Source organism: Palaemon carinicauda, chromosome 15, assembly GCF_036898095.1.
Source record: "Palaemon carinicauda isolate YSFRI2023 chromosome 15, ASM3689809v2, whole genome shotgun sequence".
NCBI lineage: Eukaryota > Metazoa > Arthropoda > Malacostraca > Decapoda > Palaemonidae > Palaemon > Palaemon carinicauda.
In genome coordinates this window covers 34,184,591-34,207,364 of record NC_090739.1, presented here as the reverse complement: position 1 = coordinate 34,207,364, position 22,774 = coordinate 34,184,591, and the positions used below count along the sequence as shown (strand labels likewise).

At 46.6% G+C, this 22,774-nt stretch overlaps 1 protein-coding gene across 1 annotated transcript in view; it reads right to left on the bottom strand.

Annotated features, from left to right (window-relative positions):
• The window catches only part of PolD2 (DNA polymerase delta subunit 2), a 115,425-nt gene extending 93,167 nt beyond the window's left edge, over positions 1 to 22,258 (bottom strand). Inside the window, exon 1 of the mRNA XM_068388282.1 lies at positions 21,865 to 22,258. Coding sequence (XP_068244383.1) covers positions 21,865 to 22,096 — 232 coding nt within the window. The 5' untranslated portion in view covers positions 22,097 to 22,258. The remainder of the gene's footprint in view (positions 1 to 21,864) is intronic.
• Between the last annotated feature and the right edge of the window lie 516 nt (positions 22,259 to 22,774).

The following is a 22,774-nucleotide window of genomic DNA, read 5'->3' as shown; positions in this document are numbered from 1 at the left end:
GAGGATGCCGCATAGCATGAGGCTCCTCATAGCATGAGACTCCTGCCTCATGGGTTGAGGAGGATGCCGCATAGCATGAGGCTCCTGCCTCATGGGTTGAGGAGGATGCCGCATAGCATGAGGCTCCTGCCTCATGGGTAGAGGAGGTTGCCGCATAGCATGAGGCTCCTGCCTCATGGGTTGAGGAGGATGCCGCATAGCATGAGGCTCCTCATAGCATGAGGTCCCTGCCTCATGGGTTGAGGAGGATGCCGCATAGCATGAGGCTCCTCATAGCATGAGGCTCCTGCCTCATGGGTTGAGGAGGATGCAGCATAGCCTGAGGCTGCTGCCTCAAGGATGGTGGAGGTTGCTGCAACGCATGAGGCTGCTGCCTCAAGGATGGAGGAGGTTGCCGCAACGCATGAGGCTCCTGCCTCAAGGGAAGAGGAGGTGAGTTGAGGCTCTTGCCTCAAGAGTTGAGGTTCTTGCCTCAAGAGTTGAGGCTCTTGCCTCAAGAGTTGAGGCTCTTGCCTCAAGAGTTGAGGTTCTTGCCTCAAGAGTTGAGGCTCTTGCCTCAAGAGTTGAGGTTCTTGCCTCAAGAGTTGAGGCTCTTGCCTCAAGAGTTGAGGCTCCTGCCTCAAGGGTTGAGGAGGTTGCCGCAACGCATGAGGCTCCTGCCTCAAGGGAAGAGGAGGTGAGTTGAGGCTCTTGCCTCCAGAGTTGAGGCTCTTGCCTCAAGAGTTGAGGTTCTTGCCTCAAGAGTTGAGGCTCTTGCCTCAAGAGTTGAGGCTCCTGCCTCAAGGGTTGAGGAGGTTGCCGCATAGCAAGAGGCTCCTGCCTCAAGGAAAGTGGAGGTTGCTGCATAGCGCTGGTACCTGGCAACTCCCAATGCGGCAGCTCACGCATGGAGGCAGGAGGAGCCTCAACATCATACGTCTGGCAGGGTGAACTGCGCAGAGGTGGAGGAGCGCTCGCAGGAGGAGGTGTGCTAACCTTCTCTGCCTGAAACTCCTGCATCAACACCGCAAGCTGAGACTGCATTGTCTGCAGCATAGACCACTAGAGTCTAAGAAAGACAACAACAAACGGAGCTACTGTCCGTTGAGACTGAGGGTCTAAAACAGCTGGTGCGGCAACAGACGGAGTTACTGCCTGTTGCGGTACCACCTTGCCTCTCTGGGAGGTGTGCAGTTGTCGTACTGCAGCAAGTCCGAACTGACCCAGTGCTAATGGCTCCACCTAGGAGTTGGACTTGCGCGGAAGGGACCGACTTGCACTTAAAAGCTGCAAGATTTAGTCCATGGTTTCTGCGAGAAACCTCTTCCGCAGACGAGGAATAAATGGGCTCTCTCGTCTTTGTGTGGGTGGGGTGATCACGTCGGCTACGTGAGTTGGTTACACCCGAAACCACGGAGGGAAACGTCTGTTCGTCGATCAAGGCCTGATGAACCCATAAGTCCTTCGACGTTACTTCTCCCCTGGCTTGGGAGCTTGTAAGAGGTCCCAGACTAGGCGAACAACTGGCACGAACAGACGAACCCTCGAACGCAACACTGTAACACTTTGCGCTTATCACTTTATCACTTTTGATTTTCTGTTTGCACTTATTTCACTGAACTCGAAACTTTAAGTGGTTTGTACCTGAAACACGCAATTCTATCCTTCATTAAAAGTTAGTAATTGCGAAAACAGTACTACAATGTAACAGAAAAACATAATGAAAGATAAATAATTCAGTGGCTGGAAAAGAGACTAAACACTAGATCAAATAAACTACGTTTAAAATCTCTCACCGCATAAAGCCTGGGAACAAGAATAAAACTCTAGAAACGTTTACCTTCTTCCCCTAAAGAGACTAGGGAGAAGAGCAAAAACGATAACAACGTTACCCGCTTGAACGAAACGTTTATCCTCCTCTCTCTCCCTCCGTCTCTATCTCTCTCTCTCTCTCTCTTGACTTAGAACCTGAGAGATGAGCCCAATTATATATATCGTTAAAACATATTATTGTTAAAGGAAAAAAAAAAAACTGAAAGATTTCCCAAATAAAAAGTTCCTTTATTAGAATTAAAACCATTTAAGCTAAGAAAGAATGAACAAAACGCTAGAATCGGTTTACTCTTACTGCAACGTGACACCGTGAATACTCTCTCTCTATCGTAACGATAGAGCGCAAGTTGAACGTTCTGAACGTCAACAACTGCAGAGACAAAACAAAACGTTAGTTCAACTTTGAAAACAGTACGAGACTATCAAATAAATTCTTTCAAAAAACATTAAAATAGCATAATATGTTAACAGGTAAAAACGAAATGACGGGCTCAATGTTAATTAACTTCGGTTCCAAGAAAAGACCGCCTACTATTAGGAAAGGTCGAATATAAACAAATATAAAAATTAATTTTAATAAGTTTATAATAAAAGGAAGAGAATCGAAGAGGCCTATAAAAGGCGGAGAGATATAAAATAAATCTATAACTTTTGTTAAGCAAAATTAAGAAAGAGAGTCTATACTCTCTTCGACACCAACACTTCCGTCTAAGGGAAGGGTCGGCCATTAAAAGTGAAAGAGAGTTCATACTCTCTTCGTCACCAAAATTAAATCAAAAATTAAATCAAATTAATTCCAAAAACTTGCTAAGCTAATGATAAAGCTTCCTAATAGCGAAGGCTAAACTCTAGAGCAAATACATCACCAAATCGTGAGCAATAACTCCAGAATCAACAGCGTATCCATGTAGGTCTAGCCGGAGGCACGACAGAGGAAAAATTGAGGTGGTGTTGACAAGAAGTACTGGAGTACCTGACCACAGATGGCGCTGTTGTGTTCACCCCCACCTGTATAGCGATCGCTGGCGTATCCCGACCGTAGATTTCTGTCGGCAACAGAGTTGACAGCTACATGATTATCGGGTAAGATTAATATTGAAAAATTATATTTTAATTATAAAATAAATTTTTGAATATACTTACCCGGTGAATATATAATAGCTGCAACTCTGTTGCTCGACAGACAAAAAACAGTAAAAACTCGCCAGCGATCGCTATACAGGTTGCGGGTGTGCCCACCAGCGCCAACTGTCGGCCAGATACCAGACTCGATGTAAACAAAGACTCAATTTCTTCTCATCCCACTGCGTCTCTATTGGGGAGGAAGGGAGGGTCGTTTAATTTATATATTCACCGGGTAAGTATATTCAAAAATTTATTTTATAATTAAAATATCATTTTTAAATATTTAACTTAGCCGGTGAATATATAATAGCTGATTCACACCCAGGGTGGTGGGCAGAGACCAGTTAAATATGTTTACATCGTACAAGCTAAGAGTTTTTATTTCATTTTGGAAGTTATCAATATAACAAAAACAAAATAAATAGGTACCTGGTAAGGAAGTCGACTTAGACGATTACTCTGCCTTGTAAGTACGTCTTCCTTACGGAGCCTCGCGATCCTCTTAGGATGCTGACAGACCCCTAGGAGCTGAAGTATCAAGGGCTGCAACCCATACAACAGGACCTCATCAAACCCCTAATCTGGGCGCTCTCAAGAAATGACTTTGACCACCCGCCAAATCAACCAGGATGCGAAAGGCTTCTTAGCCTTCCGGACAACCCATAAAAAACAACATTTCAAGAGACAGATTAAAAGGATATGGAAATAGGGAATTGTAGTGGTTGAGCCCTCACCCACTACTGCACTCGCTGCTACGAATGGTCCCAGTGTGTAGCAGTTCTCGTAAAGAGACTGGACATCTTTCAAGTAAAATGACGCGAACACTGACTTGCTTCTCCAATAGGTTGCGTCCATTATACTTTGCAGAGATCTATTTTGCTTAAAGGCCACGGAAGTTGCTACAGCTCTAACTTCGTGCGTCTTAACCTTAAGCAAAGATCGGTCTTCCTCATTCAAGTGTGAATGAGCTTCTCGTATTAACAATCTGATAAAGTATGACAAAGCATTCTTTGACATAGGCAAGGATGGTTTCTTAACTGAACACCATAAAGCTTCAGATTGGCCTCGTAAAGGTTTAGTACGATCTAAATAGAACTTAAGAGCTCTAACAGGGCATAAGACTCTTTCTAGTTCATTGCCTACGATTTCCGATAAGCTGGGAATATCGAAAGATTTAGGCCAAGGTCGAGAAGGTAGCTCATTTTTGGCTAGAAAACCAAGTTGCAGCGAACAAGTAGCTTTTTCCGACGAAAATCCGATGTTCTTGCTGAAGGCATGAATCTCACTGACTCTTTTAGCCGAGGCTAAGCATACCAGGAAGAGTCTTAAGAGTGAGATCTTTCAGGGAGGCTGACTGTAAAGGCTCAAACCTGTCTGACATGAGGAATCTTAGTACCACGTCTAAATTCCACCCAGGAGTAGCCAAACGACGCTCCTTAGTGGTCTCAAAAGACTTAAGGAGGTCTTGCAGATCTTTATTGTTGGAAAGATCTAAGCCTCTATGCCGGAAGACCGATGCCAACATGCTTCTGTAGCCCTTGATAGTGGGAGCTGAAAGGGATCGTTCTTTTCTCAGGTATAAGAGAAAATCAGCTATTTGGGCTACAGAGGTACTGGTCGAGGATACAGAAACCGACTTACACCAGTCTCGGAAGACTTCCCACTTCGATTGGTAGACTCTAATGGTAGACGCCCTCCTTGCTCTAGCAATCGCACTGGCTGCCTCCTTCGAAAAGCCTCTAGCTCTCGAGAGTCTCTCGATAGTCTGAAGGCAGTCAGACGAAGAGCGTGGAGGCTTTGGTGTACCTTCTTTACGTGTGGCTGACGTAGAAGGTCTACTCTTAGAGGAAGACTTCTGGGAACGTCTACTAACCATCGAAGTACCTCGGTGAACCATTCTCTCGCGGGCCAGAGGGGAGCAACTAACGTCAACCTTGTCCCTTCGTGAGATGCGAACTTCTGCAGTACCTTGTTGACAATCTTGAACGGTGGGAATGCGTAGAGATCCAGATGTGACCAATCTAGGAGGAAGGCATCTATATGTATTGCTGCTGGGTCCGGGACTGGAGAGCAATATATTGGAAGCCTCTTGGTCAGCGAGGTTGCAAAGAGATCTATGGTTGGTTGACCCCAAGTGGCCCAAAGTCTCTTGCACACATCCTTGTGGAGGGTCCATTCGGTTGGAATTACTTGCCCTTTCCGACTGAGACAATCTGCTAAGACATTCAAGTCGCCCTGGATGAACCTCGTTACTAGGGAGATGTCTCGACCTTTTGACCAGATGAGCAGGTCCCTTGCGATCTCGTACAACGTCAGTGAGTGGGTACTTCCTTGTTTGGAGATGTACGCCAAGGCCGTGGTGTTGTCCGAGTTTACTTCCACCACTTTGCCTCGAAGGAGATACTCGAAGCTTTTCAAGGCCAGATGAACTGCCAACAGCTCCTTGCAGTTGATATGCATGCTCCTCTGACTCGGGTTCCACAGACCTGAGCATTCCCGACCGTCCAGCGTCGCGCCCCAGCCCAAGTCCGATGCGTCCGAGAAGAGAACGTGGTTGGGAATCTGAACAGCCAGGGGAAGACCCTCTCTTAGGTTGATATTGTCCTTCCACCAAGTCAGACAAGACTTTATCATTACGGAAATCGGGATCGAGACCGCCTCTAGCGTCTTGTCCTTTTTCCAGTGAAAAGCCAGATGGAACTGAAGAGGACGGAGGTGTAGTCTTCCTAGGGATACAAATTGCTCCAGGGATGACAGCGTCCCTACCAGACTCATCCACAGCCTGACTGAGCAGCGTTCTTTCTTCAGCATCTTCTGGATGGATAGCAGGGCTTGATCTATTCTGGGGACCGACGGAAAAGCCCGAAAAGCTTGACTGTGAATCTCCATCCCTAAATACAGAATAGTTTGGGATGGGACCAGCTGCGACTTTTCCAAATTGACTAGGAGTCCCAATTCCTTGGTCAGATCTAGAGTCCACTTGAGATCCTTCAGACAGCGACGACTGGAAGAGGCTCTGAGAAGCCAGTCGTCCAAATAAAGGGAGGCTCGGATGTCCGATAAGTGGAGGAATTTGGCCACATTCCTCATCAGCCTCGTAAAAACGAGAGGAGCTGTGCTTAGGCCAAAGCACAGGGCCCGAAACTGGTAAACCACATCTTCGAAGACGAATCTCAGAAAGGGTTGGGAGTCTGAGTGAATGGGGATGTGGAAGTAGGCGTCCCTCAGGTCTAGCGAGACCATCCAGTCTTCCTTTCTGACCGTGCTAAGACTGACTTTGTGGTCTCCATGGAAAACTTCGTCTTTGTGACAAAGACATTCAGAGCACTGACGTCTAGCACCGGCCTCCAACCTCCTGTCTTCTTTGATACTAGGAAGAGACGGTTGTAAAACCCCGGTGATTGAAGGTCCGAGACTTTGACCACCGCTCCCTTCTCTAGCAAAAGAGACACTTCCAGTTTCAGGGCTTGTCTCTTTACTTCCTCTCTGTACCTGGGAGAGAGATCGATGGAGGACGTCGCTAGAGGGGGTTTGCGTACAAAAGGAATTTTGTACCCCTCTCTGAGTAACTTCACAGATTGTAGATCTGCGCCTCTCTTCTCCCAGGCTTGCCAGAAGTTCTTGAGTCTGGCTCCTACTGCTGTCTGAAGTTGAGGGCAGTCAGACTCTGCCCTTAGAGGACTTGGATCCTTTCCTCTTCCCTCGCTTCCCTTCGGCACGAGCACCTCCTCTGCTGGAGGCTCTGCCACGAAAGGGCGGAATAAAGCGAGACGCTGGAGTGTCTATCCTCGGTCTAGAAGACAATGTAGGCAAAGGGGGAGCTTTGCGGGCCGAGGACGCAACTAGATCGTGGGTGTCCTTCTGAACTAAAGAAGAGGCAATTTCCTTTACCAAGACTTCAGGAAACAGGCACTTGGAAAGGGGAGCAAAGAGAAGCTCAGATCTTTGGCATGGCGTCACTCCAGCAGACAGGAAAGAACATAGAGACTCACGCTTCTTCAGGACTCCGGATGTGAATGAGGCGGCTAGCTCGTTGGACCCATCACGGACGGCCTTATCCATGCAGGACATAATGAGCAAGGAAACATCCTTATCTGCAGAAGAGATTTTCCTGCTCAGGGCTCCTAAGCACCAGTCTAGGAAATTAAAGACTTCGAAAGCCCTAAATATCCCTTTGAGAAGGTGGTTCAGGTCCGATGGTGACCAACAAATCTTCGAGCGTCTCATGGCAAGGCGGCGGGGAGAGTCTACAAGACTTGAGAAGTCGCCCTGGGCAGAGGCAGGAACTCCCAAGCCAAGAACTTCTCCCGTGGCATACCAGACGCTCGATCTAGACGAGAGTTTAGATGGGGGAAAGGCAAATGCTGTCTTTCCTAAACTCTTCTTAGTCTCTAACCAATCTCCCAACAGCCGCAAAGCTCTCTTGGATGAGCGAGAGAGAACGAGTTTAGTAAAGGCAGGTGCGGTAGCAGGCACGCCTAATACAAACTCAGACGGCGGCGAACGAGGAGCCACAGAAACAAAGTGGGCAGGGAACAACTCCTTAAAGATAGCCAAGACTTTTCTAAAGTCCAATGATGGTTGAGTTGCCTTAGGCTCGTCAAGTTCTGAAGGTTGATCCTCTTGTGGTTCAGCAACGTCCTCATCTGATAGTTCCTCATCCGAAAACTGATGAGGAAACGGCAAAGGAGTGGGCAACGTTTGGCTCGCAGAGTCCGGTCGCACTGGTGCATGCGTGACGGAGCCGGACGCAGCGTCATGGAACTGCTGCACAGTCTGTGAACTGTCAACAACCATGGGTGCGCGAGGACGCACAGCGTCCACCCGAGACTGTTTAGACCGTCTGGGTTGTGCAGTCAACACCATACCGGGTTGCGGAGGTTGACGCACCGCGTCAAAACAAGTCACCTCTGATGGTTGCTGAACGTCCTGAACGTCAACAACCACCTCCTTGCGTCGCCTAACGTCAACATGCGGCTGGCAACCCACACTGGGTCGAATCGGTGGAGGTACAACCCCAACTGGTAGACGCGAGAAAGTAACCTCAGCGTCAACAGGACGCACAACAGACCGCTTGGATGGTTGTTGGCCAGAAGGTTCAGCAGCAACCTTCTCCGCATGAAAGTCCTCCATCAAGGACGCAAGCTTGGACTGCATGTCCTGCAGCAACACCCATCTAGGGTCTACGGCAGTAGGTGCGGCAACAGACGGGGTGAGCGACTGAGGCGGCACCACTTTGCCTCTCTTAGGAGGTGAGCAGTCATCAGATGACGGCAACGAGTCCGAACTGACCCAGTGGCTACAACCGGGACGTTGGACTTGTCCTGAAGGGACCGACTTACGTTTCAAAGGTCGTGAGACCTTGGTCCAAGGTTTCTTACGAGAAACACCTTCGGACGACGAGGTAAAAACGGGCTCTCTCGTCTTACGTTGGTAGGGGCGATCTTGGGGAGATACGCCTGATACCATGGAGGGAACGTCTGTTCGCTGATCAGGGCCTCTCGAATCCATGAGTCGTACGACATTGCTTCTCCCCTGGGCTTGGGAGCTTGCAAGAGGTCCCGGACTAGGAGGACGACAGGCACGAACAGACGAACCCTCAAGCGCAACACTGTTCACAACACTTTGAGAAACACTAGGCACTTTAACACTTCCCGCGGCACTTTGGCACTTTAGTTCCTTAATGTCTGCTAAGAGTTGATTGCGATCACTTGCAAGGGACTCAACTCTCTCCCCCAAGGCATGGATAGCACGCATCATGTCTGCCATCGATGGTTCCTGAGTGCTAGGAGGGGGGTTAGGAACAACCACTACAGGGGAAGGATTAGGTTGAGGGGCATGAGGAGAGGAAAAATCTACCGACCTAGACGAACTTCTCCTTACCCTATCTCTCTCTAGTCTGCGTGTATACTTCTCAAATTCGATAAAATTGAATTCCGAAAGGCCCACGCATTCCTCACACCGATCTTCCAATTGACAGGTTTTACCCCGACAATTGGAACAAACAGTGTGAGGGTCGAGAGAAGCCTTTGGAAGACGCCTAGAACAGTCCCTAGCATTGCATTTTCTGAACTTGGGAACTTGTGAAAGGTCAGCCATTTTGAATTGGTCGAGGGAAAATTCCAAAAAACGATCTAAGTCATCAACAATTAATCCGATACAAAAAAGAGTTCAAGGATTTATTGAAGAAAAACACCTGTACTGCGAAAGCTCAAACCAAAATAAAGTACTTCACCAAATATGATGGGAAAAACTCCAGGTTTCAACAGCGAGTAAAGTACGTCTTGTCGACACGTCGACAGAGAAGAAATTGAGTCTTTGTTTACATCGAGTCTGGTATCTGGCCGACAGTTGGCGCTGGTGGGCACACCCGCAACCTGTATAGCGATCGCTGGCGAGTTTTTACTGTTTTTTGTCTGTCGAGCAACAGAGTTGCAGCTATTATATATTCACCGGCTAAGTTAAATATTTAAAACTATAAATTACTTCCAAATTTGTCATTTGTTCCGGCGTAAATTTATAGGGGTGTTACTTTCGGCGTAGCTGAAAGTAATACCCCTATACTGTAAATAGCTTCAGGTTTGTATACTTGTTCCGTAACTGGAATACAAGCCAACACTATTTATAGAGGTTGACTTATCCAATAGGAGAGTGGATGTCCCTGCCAATATGATAAATTCAAGAGATAATTTGTATTTTTTCCTTACAATACAAACTTTTAGCTATTTATTAGGGGTATTACCTTCAGCGAAGCTTAAAGGACAAGCCATCAAAATTTATAGAGGGTTAACTACCCATCCCACTCGTTAGTGGGGGAGAGGGGGTTAGGAGGGTAGCTGGTTACCCCTCCCACTCACACACCTGTGATTGAAATCACTTTGCTTGGAGGTAGGAATTCAAGGGGGATAGGGCTGGCAGGTAAGTTTGTATAAATTGCTAAAGGTTGTATCGTTAGGAAAAATACAAATTATCCCCGAATTTGTCATTTGTTCTGTAACTGGAATACAAACCTATGCTATTCACTAGGGGGATTCACCCATTGGGAGGATGGACGTCCCTGCCAATCTGGCTTTTGGGTTTACCCGGGAGCTCCTTATCTTGAGTACATTATGTTGGTACCAAACATAAAGAGTCCCTAACACCTCGCAAAACCTTTCTACACGAGATAAGCAGTGTGACTGTCAAGGTAAAAGTTTTTCAGAGACTAGAAAATAACTGTATAGTAGTAACCAAGACTTTCCCAATACTACCTCGCCAGGGTATGGGGACGCAATAGTATTGACCCAGTGCTACATACACAATGGAGCATAGTTTACCTGCAGTGGCTGAGGTCGGCTTGTGCAGAGAACCCAGGCTGCTGCTTTCCCCATGAGAGGGGAGGATGAAGAAAAGAAAAGAACTAGTCATTTCTTTTCATTCACGCTGAAACCGGGTAACAGTGCCCTCAACTTTCTGCTACTTGTCCAATAAGGAGCTTGAGGTATTCAACCAGCTGTTGTGCAGCCACCACAGAATCGAAAGAGATGGTATTGAGCTCCTGTGGGTAACGTCTTGCAGGTAATGGGCAGTGAAAGTTGTCTGGTGCTTTCACACACCTTGCTTGTAGAACCTGCGTCACAGAGTAACCTCTTTTAAAGACCTGGGACGTAGCTATAGCCCTGACATCGTGAGCCCTACGTCGTCGTGTTGGAGGAGGATCTGGATTCAGAGCGTAATTGATGACTTTGTGAATCCATGCAGAGATAGTGTTTTGGTGATCCTCCTCTTGTCTCCCCTCGTGCTGACGACAAGCCAAGGCACCCAGGGATGGGCTGTTGCTGCTCCCTTGAGGTTGAGCCTCACTCTTTACTGGGTATAGTAACAGATGATCTGGATCATCCGTTACAGGGCGGTGACACATTATCCGGAAGGGGTAGAATCTAGGATCCATCACCCCTGGATTCTGAGTCTTGGCAAAAAAAACTCAGGGACAAAGCTGAATGTTACCCCTCCCCCTCCCTTTGAATGGGCAATGTCGCATGTGACCATAAAGATCAATAGCCCGTTTGGCCTTCATCAAAGAGAGTAGGAACACTGTCTTCTAAGTCAGGTGGCGATCTGTTGTTTGGTGTAGTGGTTCGTATGGAGGCCTCTTTAGAGACCGAAGAACTCAAACTACAGTATGTTCCGATGGGGAGGTCTCACTTCCGACTGAGAAAAGGTAAGTTTGTATTTGTACGTCCGTATGAGTAAGGAAAGATTTAGCGATGAGATGTCCCTTCCTTTCAGTTTGAAGGCAAGGCTCAAGGCTGAGCGATAGCCTCTCACTGCAGAAAAAGAAAGGCGTCTTTCCTCTCGCAAATACCAGAGGAATTCCGCTATTGCTGGAATAGTGGCATCGAGTGGAAAGATACCCTTTCCATGACCCTAACCAAAGAAGACATTCTACTTTGCCTGGTAGACTGCTGCCGAGGATCTCCGCAGATATCCAGACGTCCTCTTCACAACTTGTTGCGAAAATCCTCTCTGGGTGAGAAGGTGCTGGGTAGTCTCCAGGCGTACAATCGTAGCAAAGCTACAGCTTTATGATAGATGTCGACGTGCGGTTGTCTGAGTAGATCGTGTCGTGGAGGGAGTTCTCTTGGAGGCTCCATCAGGAGCTGCAGAGTGTCCGGAAACCATTCCGCATGATGCTATAGCGGAGCTATGAGAGTCATGAGAAGTTGACCAGTGTTCTGGCCTTGTTTAGTATCCTTCTCATCAGATAGAACAGGGGAAAGAAGTAAAAGTCGTTGATGTCCCTACCATTGTTGGAATGCATCTTGGCCGAAAGCCTAGGGGTCTGGGGCTGGGGAGCAGCGGTAGCCTCAAGTTCAGGGCTGTTGCGAGCAGATCAACAGTTGGAGAACCCCAAAAGTCAGGACTTTGTAGGCTACTAGGTGATCCAAAGACCATTCGGTACACATTATCTGAGATGCTCTGCTCAGATTGTCGGCGAGCATATTCCTCTGAAATGAAGCTGGCTGATAGCGGTACCAAGTGGACTTCAGCCCTTCTCAGTTTTTCTACTGTACTGCTACATGGGATAGGAGCTGCGAACAAGTTCCTCCTTGCTTGTTGATGTGAGCCACTACTGTGGTGTTGTCACGCATCACCACCACTGAGTGGCCCGCCAGGAAGTGATGGGACTGGTGAAGGACCAGAAAGATGACCTTCATCTCTAAGAAATTTATGTGAAGGTACTTTTCGGACTCTGGCCAGGGGCCTGAGGACATGTAGTGCAGCACGTTGGTCCCCCTTTCTTTTAATGTGTCTAAGGACAGCATCAAGTCCAGGGGAGAACGGGAAGATCTACACCCCTTCACAGATTCTCGTCTGCCCACCCCTTGAGGTACATCCGTTCCTCTGGTCCCATGGGGATCAGAATGTCCGGGGAATCAAAGGCCTGATTCAAATCGGACTCAAGCCATCACTGGGGAGATCGAATCCTGATGTGGCTGTTGAAAACTAGATGGGCCCGAGATGATAGATGTCTGAGGAGACATAGCCACTTCAGGGCTGGGAGCTCTTCTCGTTAGAGAAAAGGTCTTGCGACCTTTCTCAGCCTCATTATTCTGTCTTTGATGGGAAGGATTTTAGGAGATTGGTGTCTAAAATCATTGCTAGGTATACTAATCTTTTGAGTAGGGAGTAGGGAAGACTTCTCAAGGTTTACCATGATCGTCATATCTTTGGCAAAACCTCAGAAGTTTGTCTCTGTGCTGAAGAATGGTTGCCACCGAGTCTGCTACGATCAGCCAGTTGTCCCGATAACGATGGAGACGGATGCCGATCCTGTGAGCCCAGGATGATACTAGGGCGACACCTCTCGTGAAGACTTGGGTTACTGTGGAAAGACCAAAGTACAGTGCCCTGAACTGGTATTACCTGTTGTCTACTCTGAATCTCCGATACTTACATGAGGATGGATGATTTGGGATCTGAAGCATGTGTCCTTTAGGTCCAGTGTGTATATGAAGACCTGTGGTCTTACCGCTTGTCCAACCTTCTCCAACATGGTGTGGACATCGGCCCAATGGGCCGGCTCATTTGCGGATCCCTTCACGCAGGATCTTATTGATGCTGGGGTCTTGACTTGTGATGGGAAAGATGAGCTAACAGGACATGATACCTTGCGTAAGGACTCTTCCCTGGGAGAGAACTCAGCCTTGACTGATGAAGAAGTGGGTAAGGCGACGCTTGACCTTACCTTGCGCCCTGACGGGGGAGATGCTGTTCCCTAGAACAGCATCGTTGACAATGGTGGTCAAGGGCAGGTTATCATGTCCACTGTACAGTTGAAGAGAGCTCGCGAGTAGTCACCTGTCAACAAGCTGCTGATGGGGACTGCCGATCGCATGCCGATCGTTTTAGTGGATCGCTGTGATGGCGAACGGCGAGCAGTGAGGATGGTGTCGTTTACTTACGATCTACTAGGAAACGATGGGCAGAGGGTGACTAGTGAGTCTGAATGGCGAACTGCTGCTGAATGGCAAGCTGTGGGTGATCGGCTAATCGGCAATCTGTGAGCCGGAGATGGTGACTAACAAGCAGACGAAGGCTGCCTGGTCAGTCGGCGAGCGGTGATCTGCCGTTGATTGGTGGGTTGACTCGACAATCAGCAAGTTGCTATCAAAGAGCCAAAGGTGAATGGCGAACAGAATAGATGCTCACCAGAACATCAGCCGGACAAACCCAAACCACCACTGCGGTGCCTAACTACAGCACTGGCTTCTCCAGCAGAGTTTAAGTTCACAGTCCCGGGCGGGGATCGATCTGACCCTATGCGAACGCTAGACGAACATGTTACCACTGTACTAGCTAGGAGGGTTAGGTGAGCGGCGAACCACTATATAAGTCCGTGAACGGGTAACCATTGTTGAATGACGAATGGCCATGTGCCGACGGGTCATTGAAGCCCGAGCAACCGGGTGGTTGCAACTAGCTGGAGAGGCACGAATGGGAGTTCGTTGACAAGTCGGTGACAAGGAGAGTTGGTCTGACAAGGGCCGTAAGGCTGGCGAATGACATGACCGAGGAGAGTCTGAGGTCACAGGCGAAAGGTGCTCAACGAGATACCTGTTGGTGATTGGAGATCAATGAGGTGGAGACCAATGATTAGCGAAAGCAAGAGCAGACAACCAAATCGACAGGATGATCGGCGATCGACAGGCGACTTGCGATCGCTGAGCTTGTAACCGTTGAGTTGGCAAGGTAGGCTGGCAACCATTGAGCTGGCGATCGGCGTTCTGACAATCGGAGCGCCACAAAATAGACGAGCTGGCGGATGATATTATAAGCTGAGGAACATCAGTATGGTTCAACGGTCGACTAGTGGGTGATCGGTGAGCCAGAGATTGGCGATCAACGCTTGGGGCTCTGAGAGGAACGCTCGGAATACCGGCGATCGACAAACAGGTGGTTAGAATAAGGTTGAGTGTTGAGCTAACAATCGGCGAATGGCGATCGGTGATCCGGCGCTAGCTAGACCCCCTTAATAATGTTCATGTGACCGCGAGCAGGATGCTCCCGATGGCACTCACGAGCATAACCGCATGCACGACGCTCATGACCGCGATCTCGAGCGTCTTGTGGTCACGATCGTGCTCACGCTTACAACCGCGTCGCGCTTACAATCGCACTCACGATCGTGCTCACGCTTACAATCGCACTCACGATCGTGAATTACATGCTCAAGCATGAGGCTCATGATTGTGATCACAAGCGTCTTGTGACCACGATCACAATCTAGACTCGTGATCACATCAGACACTCACGACCACGCTCACGCTCGCGACTTGTGACCGTGATCTCGGTCATGACGCTCTCTCTCACACTCTCGATCATGAGTTACACTCTCACAGTCACGAGCAAGACTCTCGTGATCATGATCGCGAGCCTCTTTCATGATCACGAGCGTCCTGTGGTAAAGATCACGAGCTACACTCGTGATACCGAATGAGATGCTCGCGATCGCAAGCTAGACGCTCTTGATCAGAAGCGATGATCCCGTATCCCAGGCTAGATGCTCTCAATCAAGAACTAAAAGCTCATATCAAGAGGTATAAGCTTACAATCACAAGATGGAAGCTTACAATCATGAACTACATGCTCACGATAACGGGCACAAGCCAGACACTAAATATGAGCTGACACTCATGATTATGAACTAAATGCTCACAATCATAAGTTAAATGCTCACGATCATACATTCTCATAATCACGAGCTAGATGCTTAAAATCACGATCTAGTCACGCACAAGCTCTCGACGCTTACAGTCACGAGCCAGACGCTCACGATCGTGAAATCATGAACTAGATGCTCACGCTCACGAGCGAAACACTCTTGCTTTCGTGTGGGATGCTCTAAAGTGAGATGTTCACGCTTTCGAGCGAGACTCTTAAGCTTTCGAGCAATATTCGTGCAGGACGCTCGCGCTCTTAGGCGAGACGCTCACGCTTTCGTACGAGAATCTCGCACTCATAAGCAAGGTGGTTTCGTGCAAGGCGTTCATGCTCAGGAGCAAGATGCTCTCGCTCTCGTGCAAGATGCTCAAGCTCTCGTGCAAGGCGCTCACATGGGAGACGTTCACACTTGTGAACGGGACTCTCACGAGCTCACACGAGGCGTTTCAAGACCTAGAACGAGGCTCTCATGATCATGATCACAGTCTCATGCGAAATGCTCCGGAGCTATCTGGTTGATCTTGGATTTTCCAGACCTCCGATTTGTCAGCTAACAACCACTGTTTTTCAACGGCTAGACGATCACCGGTTGCTTATCAATAACACCGTTCGTTGTTTTATGTTCAACAGCTAGTCATTCGTTGTCCTACACGACGGTAGCTCGTCGTTTTCGCTTGCTGGCCATTTTCCTGCCTGACATTCACTAGTCAGAGACTAGTGACCAATATAAGCCTGCTCCATTCTTGGCCTCTTGTTCGACAACCACTTCCTGAGAGGGGGCTGCTCGAAAGCACTCTCTCTTAGACGGCATAGATTGTCCCTCCTCACTCTTGAGCTTACTCTACTTTGTTAGACCCTGCAGAGTTGATAGAATTATGGTCTTTTCCTTCTGGGAACCTAAGAATACACCCTTCTTCGGTGACGGGGATTACGCTAGTGCAAGGCTCAGTGCCCCTCGCTCTTTGGGTTATTGTCTGTGTATCACAAACAGCGCTTCTTGAGTTCCCAAAGTTTTCTCGCCGTCGGCGGAATCAGCGGGACCCGCTTCAAAGAGGCCAGTTTTATGCATTGAATCCTGCACACTCACAGGAATTCATCTCCCTTGAAAGTACATGTTTCCCTTGTACACTTCGTTCATACTACAGGAAGGGATGCGAACAAATTGCCTCAGGAACAAGGGTGCTGCTTCGGTTGCTATCTTCTCCCCTGTTGTCCTATTTATCATGGGGCTGACCACGAGCCGAATTTACTTGAATAGGAACTACGCTAGTTAGACAGTCTCTTGAAGAAAATTGGATCTTGGATGTGATAAAGGAGGCAGACTCTTGGAATGTGTTTCTTTCCCCCTCCAGCAGGAGACACAACCTCTTGAGGTTACCGCCATTCTCTCCCGCTTAGAGATCGAAATTCAGTGCTGTCTAATCAACAGACATAGCAATTTACTTGCTATGATTTGGGTCAGCCCTAGATGGGTGACTGACAGGAATAACAGAGGATATTGAAAATCTGTGTTCTCCCAATCCCCGTTGGCCCTTATGCCCTCGAACCTTAGTGGAAACACATTTAACCTCCATCTGCTTCCGTTCCAGGGAAACATCCTTTATCTACACTTCATGAAACTCAGGCTTGTTCATAAAGTCGGACGATGACATTCTCGCGTAACCGGAGCTCCTCCATAGGCTGGAGTGGTTGGGAATGAATATATTCCTTTCGCTTAAGAGAACCCCTCCCACGAGCTTGAAATAATCACCTCATGTCTTTTTCGTTAAGGAAAGAGAGTCAAACTTAGCTACCAGGATACTATCTTGCATCTTCCATCTTCCTCTAAGAAATGGTAAGCAGTCTCTATCTTCTTCCTAATGATTGCAACATCTGATCTCATAGGAAGGCGGAGGACGCCGGAATATTGCCATGCTTCGTCAGTTAGAAGTCTCTACTTTTAGTCTCTACTCGTGAGACAAGCTTAACCTTCAAACCTTGTCACACAAGGGGAGGTTTTGCGATCAACCAATTAGCCTCCTATATAGGATCGGACCTCGTCTGGAAGACCTCAGCCTACTGACTGATTTTAAAGTCTCGAACTCCTGCGAGACATCTCCTTCCATTTACCTCGATCTATAATTCGAGTGATCGAAAGAATGGCACAAAGGTCATATCCTATATGGATATCAGTAGACTGTGTCATTACTATGTAGAAACTTCTGCAGATCCGACAAGACCGCATTAGTCCCTGTCGAGTGCGACCTCTCAAGAACTAGCCGGTTCCCAGGTCCTTCGGCACTAGGGATCATCCTCCCCTTGATCCTTTACAAGACCTGAGCAGGTAATGGTCCTAGTTAAAAAACTGCATGACGAGAATCTCTCCCGAGGAGTAAATCTCCTCATTCTTCTGGAGTTGACGCTTCCTACGGGGGCATCAAAGAAAAGAGGGGGGAGGCCACATATAGGACCATATGTCCTTAGGACTATGATCAGAGCACGAATGATACCGTCTCTTAATCCCCTAGTAGGCACCTTCTTTCTTCAGAAAAGTGCCTGATGACAGTGATTCATCCATTTCCCATTCGCGGGAAGACACTTCCTGCTCCTACGTGGTCTCTCCTTCAGAGTATCCTGTCCACAGGTTTGGATTTTATAGACTACACACTTTCTGCATGTGTATTCCTCCTACAGCCTCTGTTTCAGAAATAGAAAACGTATCGAGCTTTCTGTGGGTCACGTCTTACAAGTAATGAGTGGTGAGAATTGTTTGACGTTTTTATATGCCCGATTGCGGACCCTGCGTCACAGAGTAGTTTCTTTTGAAGGCCAGGTACGTAGCTAGACCTATCCCCTGACATCGTTGACGAGCTGCTGGTGAGCGCTGATGTCCTGCAGGAGGTTGGCGAGCTGAAGGGCGATGGCGCGCAGCTGGGCACTTCGGTAGGGCCTCAAGAGGCTTTACCAGGAACAGAAACAGTGATGAAAGGTCGGCAGGTCTGATGGATGGTAGATCAGGAACTGGGATGTGCCCTTTGGAAGGATGAGCATCCACCGATGGCGATCGCAAACGATCTGCAGAGAGGTCCAGGACCGAAGACGGAAGACTAGTAGCAGGTCCAGTGATGGTCGAAGGTCGAGGGCCAGAAGATGACTGCAGCGGAGGCTCCTCTGCAGGTGAAGGCTGCAAAGACAAAGCAGAAGAGCCAAAGAGGCGCCTTTTCACCGATGGTGAAGGGAGACCTCTAAGGAGAAGTGGAGGGCGAGCTTTACCACGAAGACACCATCTAGGGGCCGTTGGATCACCAAGGGGATCGTACGCCGCAGCAGTCTTCCGAAGAGGAGTCTCTATGAGTGAAATCCCCCGAGGGGGAGAAACACTCGCAGGAGAGACAAACGTTGGACTTAGTTTCCACTTCGAAGGATGATTAGGAACGGGGAAAACTAAGTCTGCAGAAACCGCTGGAGAGTCTGGAGGGGCAGAGGAGTCGGATGAGATCATAGGTGACACCTAGGACACCATAACGTCGACAAGGGTCAGAGGATCTACCTCTGACGGAGACAATGACTGCTGCACAGTAGCACCCTTGCGGATGATCTGCAGCAATGCGTCCTTGGAAGGCGGACCCGAAAGCCCCAAGGACGACCAAACCTGTAATAAAGGAGTTAGTGACAAGGCCTCACCCGGAGGGAGAGGTGAGGCCGGTTCTCTAGGGGAAGCAACACCATCTCTCGAGGACCGGGGTTGGCCGACATCAAATTGGTCTACGCTACTACTCGACGGTCTCTCGGAAGAGACCGAACGAGTAGGAGCTTCGGAGGAGGGCCGGAAGACGGAAGAAGAGGCCTTGGGTTTTTCTCCCTTCGAAGGAACCTTCGAAGGAGGAATATCCTGCTTAGACTTCTTCCGCCGTCGCCCAAACCTCTCCCACTGGGAGGAAGACCACTCCCTACACTCATTACACTTATTATCACTATCACACCGTTGACCTCTGCACGCGGGACAAAGGGTGTGGGGATCTGTCTCCACCACTGACATCAATGTTCCACAGGGCCGACCGAGGAGTCCAGGGCAGGTGCGCATGGTTGCAGAAGTCAACTCACAAACACGCACTAGAAAAAGAAAAAGCAAAAACAGATTAATGGCAGTCCAAATAAAGGCAAAGGATGAAGAGCGGCAACGTTCATTCACCATCCAAGCCAAAAGTAAAGTGAGCTAAATCACAGGTGTGTGAGTGGGAGCGGTAGCAAACTACCCTACCCTACCCCCCGCTAACTAGCGGCATGGGTAGTTAACCCTCGCTAAACTTTAATGGCTTGTCATTTCAGCTACGCCGAAAGTAATACCCCTAATAAATAGTGTGGTATGTATTCCAGTTACGGAACTAACACAAAACAACCTAAGGTTCCCTACCTAACCTCACAGCAGTATCCTTACCTACTTAACTATGGGGGGGGGATACATCTTCCTGTAACTGCCATAGTCTTAGCTTACCCTAAAGGCACATTTATACCGGTGCAACTTTTCGTTCGCACAAGAGGCATGCACCTATTTCATGGAAAGACAAGCAAAAGCCTACCTCTGTGCAAGGAGAGGCATGCCTCAAGTCTGTGAGTACAGACCAATGTGCACAGACGCACACAGGCGCAAGTGTCTCCTCATCCAAGAGAGACTCGTGCAACAATCGTCAGTCGGACGCCAACCACCATTTGATACACACCTGTTACCCTATTGCCTGTATGGTGGATTGGTCAAATGAAAAAAAAAATATTAACTTTATTGAGGATTATCGTTCCTTCACTTATCTGTGGAAGGCTAACTCTGATAACTATAGACAGGTTCAAACGGAGTGATGCACTGCTGTTCCTAAAAGCTAAATATGATTTATGGATGACAAAGGCGGGTTGACCCAAGGAACAATACAATAATGGCTAGTAGGCTACTTGTAAACAGAATTTTTTTAAAAATCAACTTGGCCATATTTTAATGGAAACCAGCTGTTATTGTTTCGATAAAGGGAAAGTTATGTCTCTAATATATAACCTTAGTCCTTACAATTATAACGCACCATTGAGATGAAATTCCACTATTCACGTACAGTATCTTCTGATCAAGAAGTAAAAATCCCAGCGGAAAAAATGAAACAAAGTAATAAGCCATTTAAACCGACATAATCGAAACATGCCAGACAACTGGGAGATAATAATAGATGATAAACTGGGGAAGGGTTACCACATGAATACTGTATTCATTTCTTTAGTCGGGATCACTGAACATCTAGGAAAAGTGGAGGAAGATGAAAATTCAAGATACCCTCCCACCCAGCCAGATCTTTTCAAACTTAAGAATAAAAAAAACTGGATATGTCATTTATTTCATGAGATTTGCATTTAAATACAGTATTCTATCTCAAACATCACGAGAAAATATATATTTAAAATATATATATATATATATATATATATATATATATATATATTGTGTGTGTGTAGATGGCACTGGCTTTTGGAAACAGATCATTAATTCTGAGGCATAGACTCATTCAGCTGTTAAAGATAAACAAGGCAGTACCTAGCGTATTACTTTCTTTAAACACTGTCAACTAAGGCACATGTATCTATATACACAAAATTTTGCTTAAATGGCAAGGCACAGTGGCGTTAACTATTTTCACACAAAACATTTTATCTAGAGAGCTAAAGTTCTGCTCCATTTATCTAATCTTTTACCAATAGCTGTATCTGCCAAAACTGCATGGCTATCACCAGGGAATCTCGTAAATCTAACTTGACGGTGATAAGAAAAAGTATATGTAATTGGAGGATTGCTAAATTATATTACTTGACCTCTCTATTTTCTGGGAATATATTATTATTACTATTTTTATTATCATCATTATTATTATTATTGTATTATCATTATTTTATTACTATTATCATCATTTTATTACTATCGTCATTATTTCATTACTATTAATATTTTATTATCATTATTACTGTAATTATTATTATGACTAGCTAACCTACAACCTTTATTAGAAAAACAGGATGCTATAAGCTCCAGGGTTCCAACAGAGAAAAATAGCCCAGTGAGGAAAACAATAAGGAAATAAATAAACAATATGAGAGATAACGAATAATGAATATAAAACATCTTAAGATCAGTAACAAGATTAAAATATATTAAGAGGGCCAAAATTATGAAAAAACTTAATATTTCAGACCAAAATGAACAAGAACTTCCCCGTAAAGAAAATCAACTTGACAAGTAGTAAGAAAGTTTACTGCTGTCCCAACGAACTACATTCACCACAAAAATGATTTGACGAATAATAAGATTTACGCCTGTCCCAAAGAAGTACATTCACCCCAATCTGGATATAAATGGGTAAAGTTAAACACTGTAGCCTAACAAATCCTAGACCTATTTCAATGCCTTAGGCATCTTCCTAAAACGGATTTTGACGTAGGCTAAATCTATTTTCGGGTGAGATAGCCATGTCGTCCTGATGGAAGGTCCCTTCAGCAGCTTCCTACTATTTCTGCGAGTGATATTACGAGAGAATAACCGTCAGGTATCAAGGGGTTCCAACCCCCCGAAACGACTATCCTAAGATATCGTGTATAATCAGGGACGTATCCGTAGATAACCATAGATATCGGCACCCCTAATAGACTTAACCCAGTCTAGGAAACTAGGGGAAAGGATAAGAGAGGAGCCGTTAGTTAATGTTATAAACTTACCCCATTTGGCAGTAGCTTTAGCCTCAAGTTTTGGCCTCATTTTCTTCAGCCGGGTTTCGTACACCTTGAAATACTGTCTTGCAAGATCCTTCCCATGCAAGACATATTTTTTAGATAGATTTTCATAGGGTACACTGTCTCTTTGGGCCTTGGTAGCATGTTGATCGCCTTCGACAGGACTGCTAAGAAGGACGTCGTGATTTACCTCTTCTTTTAATCCAGTAAGAATCATAATGTCTTCTTCACAATACTGATAATGTACGTGTATAAAAACTGATTACGATTTATGGTGGCAAATGACAAAACAAACGTCGTTACCATTTACCAAATCCTCCAAGTTGACGTAATTTGGCGCGTCCTTCCAAATGCAGTTCAGTATTGTGTGATGTCATAGCCTTTGTAACGGCAACCCTGTGTGTTTTTTCTTTGTCTAGGTTTTACATAATGTTGTGTTGGGAGTTTGTTTAATATTTCTTTTCTGACTTTACACAGTCTATAAGTAATATTTCTATATTCAAATGTGTGTCCTCGTTTTCTATTACAAATTGTAGCAGGATTTCCATTATGTCTTCTTTCTTCTATGGGTTTAGTTTCAGGATAAATGTTCTCATTTCTTACAAAATTTAGTTTTTGTTATAGTGACAGTGCTGAATGCTGATGAGTAGGCCTACTCTAAAAGTATTGCCGAATACTGTTCGTTTCCATAAATGTTTTCTTCTTCCTTTATATAAATTTTCCATCTATAGTAAAGTTTTAATGAAATTTTCTTTTTTATATCATCCTCCTATATTGTGAGTCCAAGAATTTTATTACTTTATTTAAATCTTGTACGCTGAGGAGGCCCTGGATATTTAAGTTCAGAAATTAAAGTAATGTTTGATTGTGGTTTCCCATTTCATTTTATCTTGTT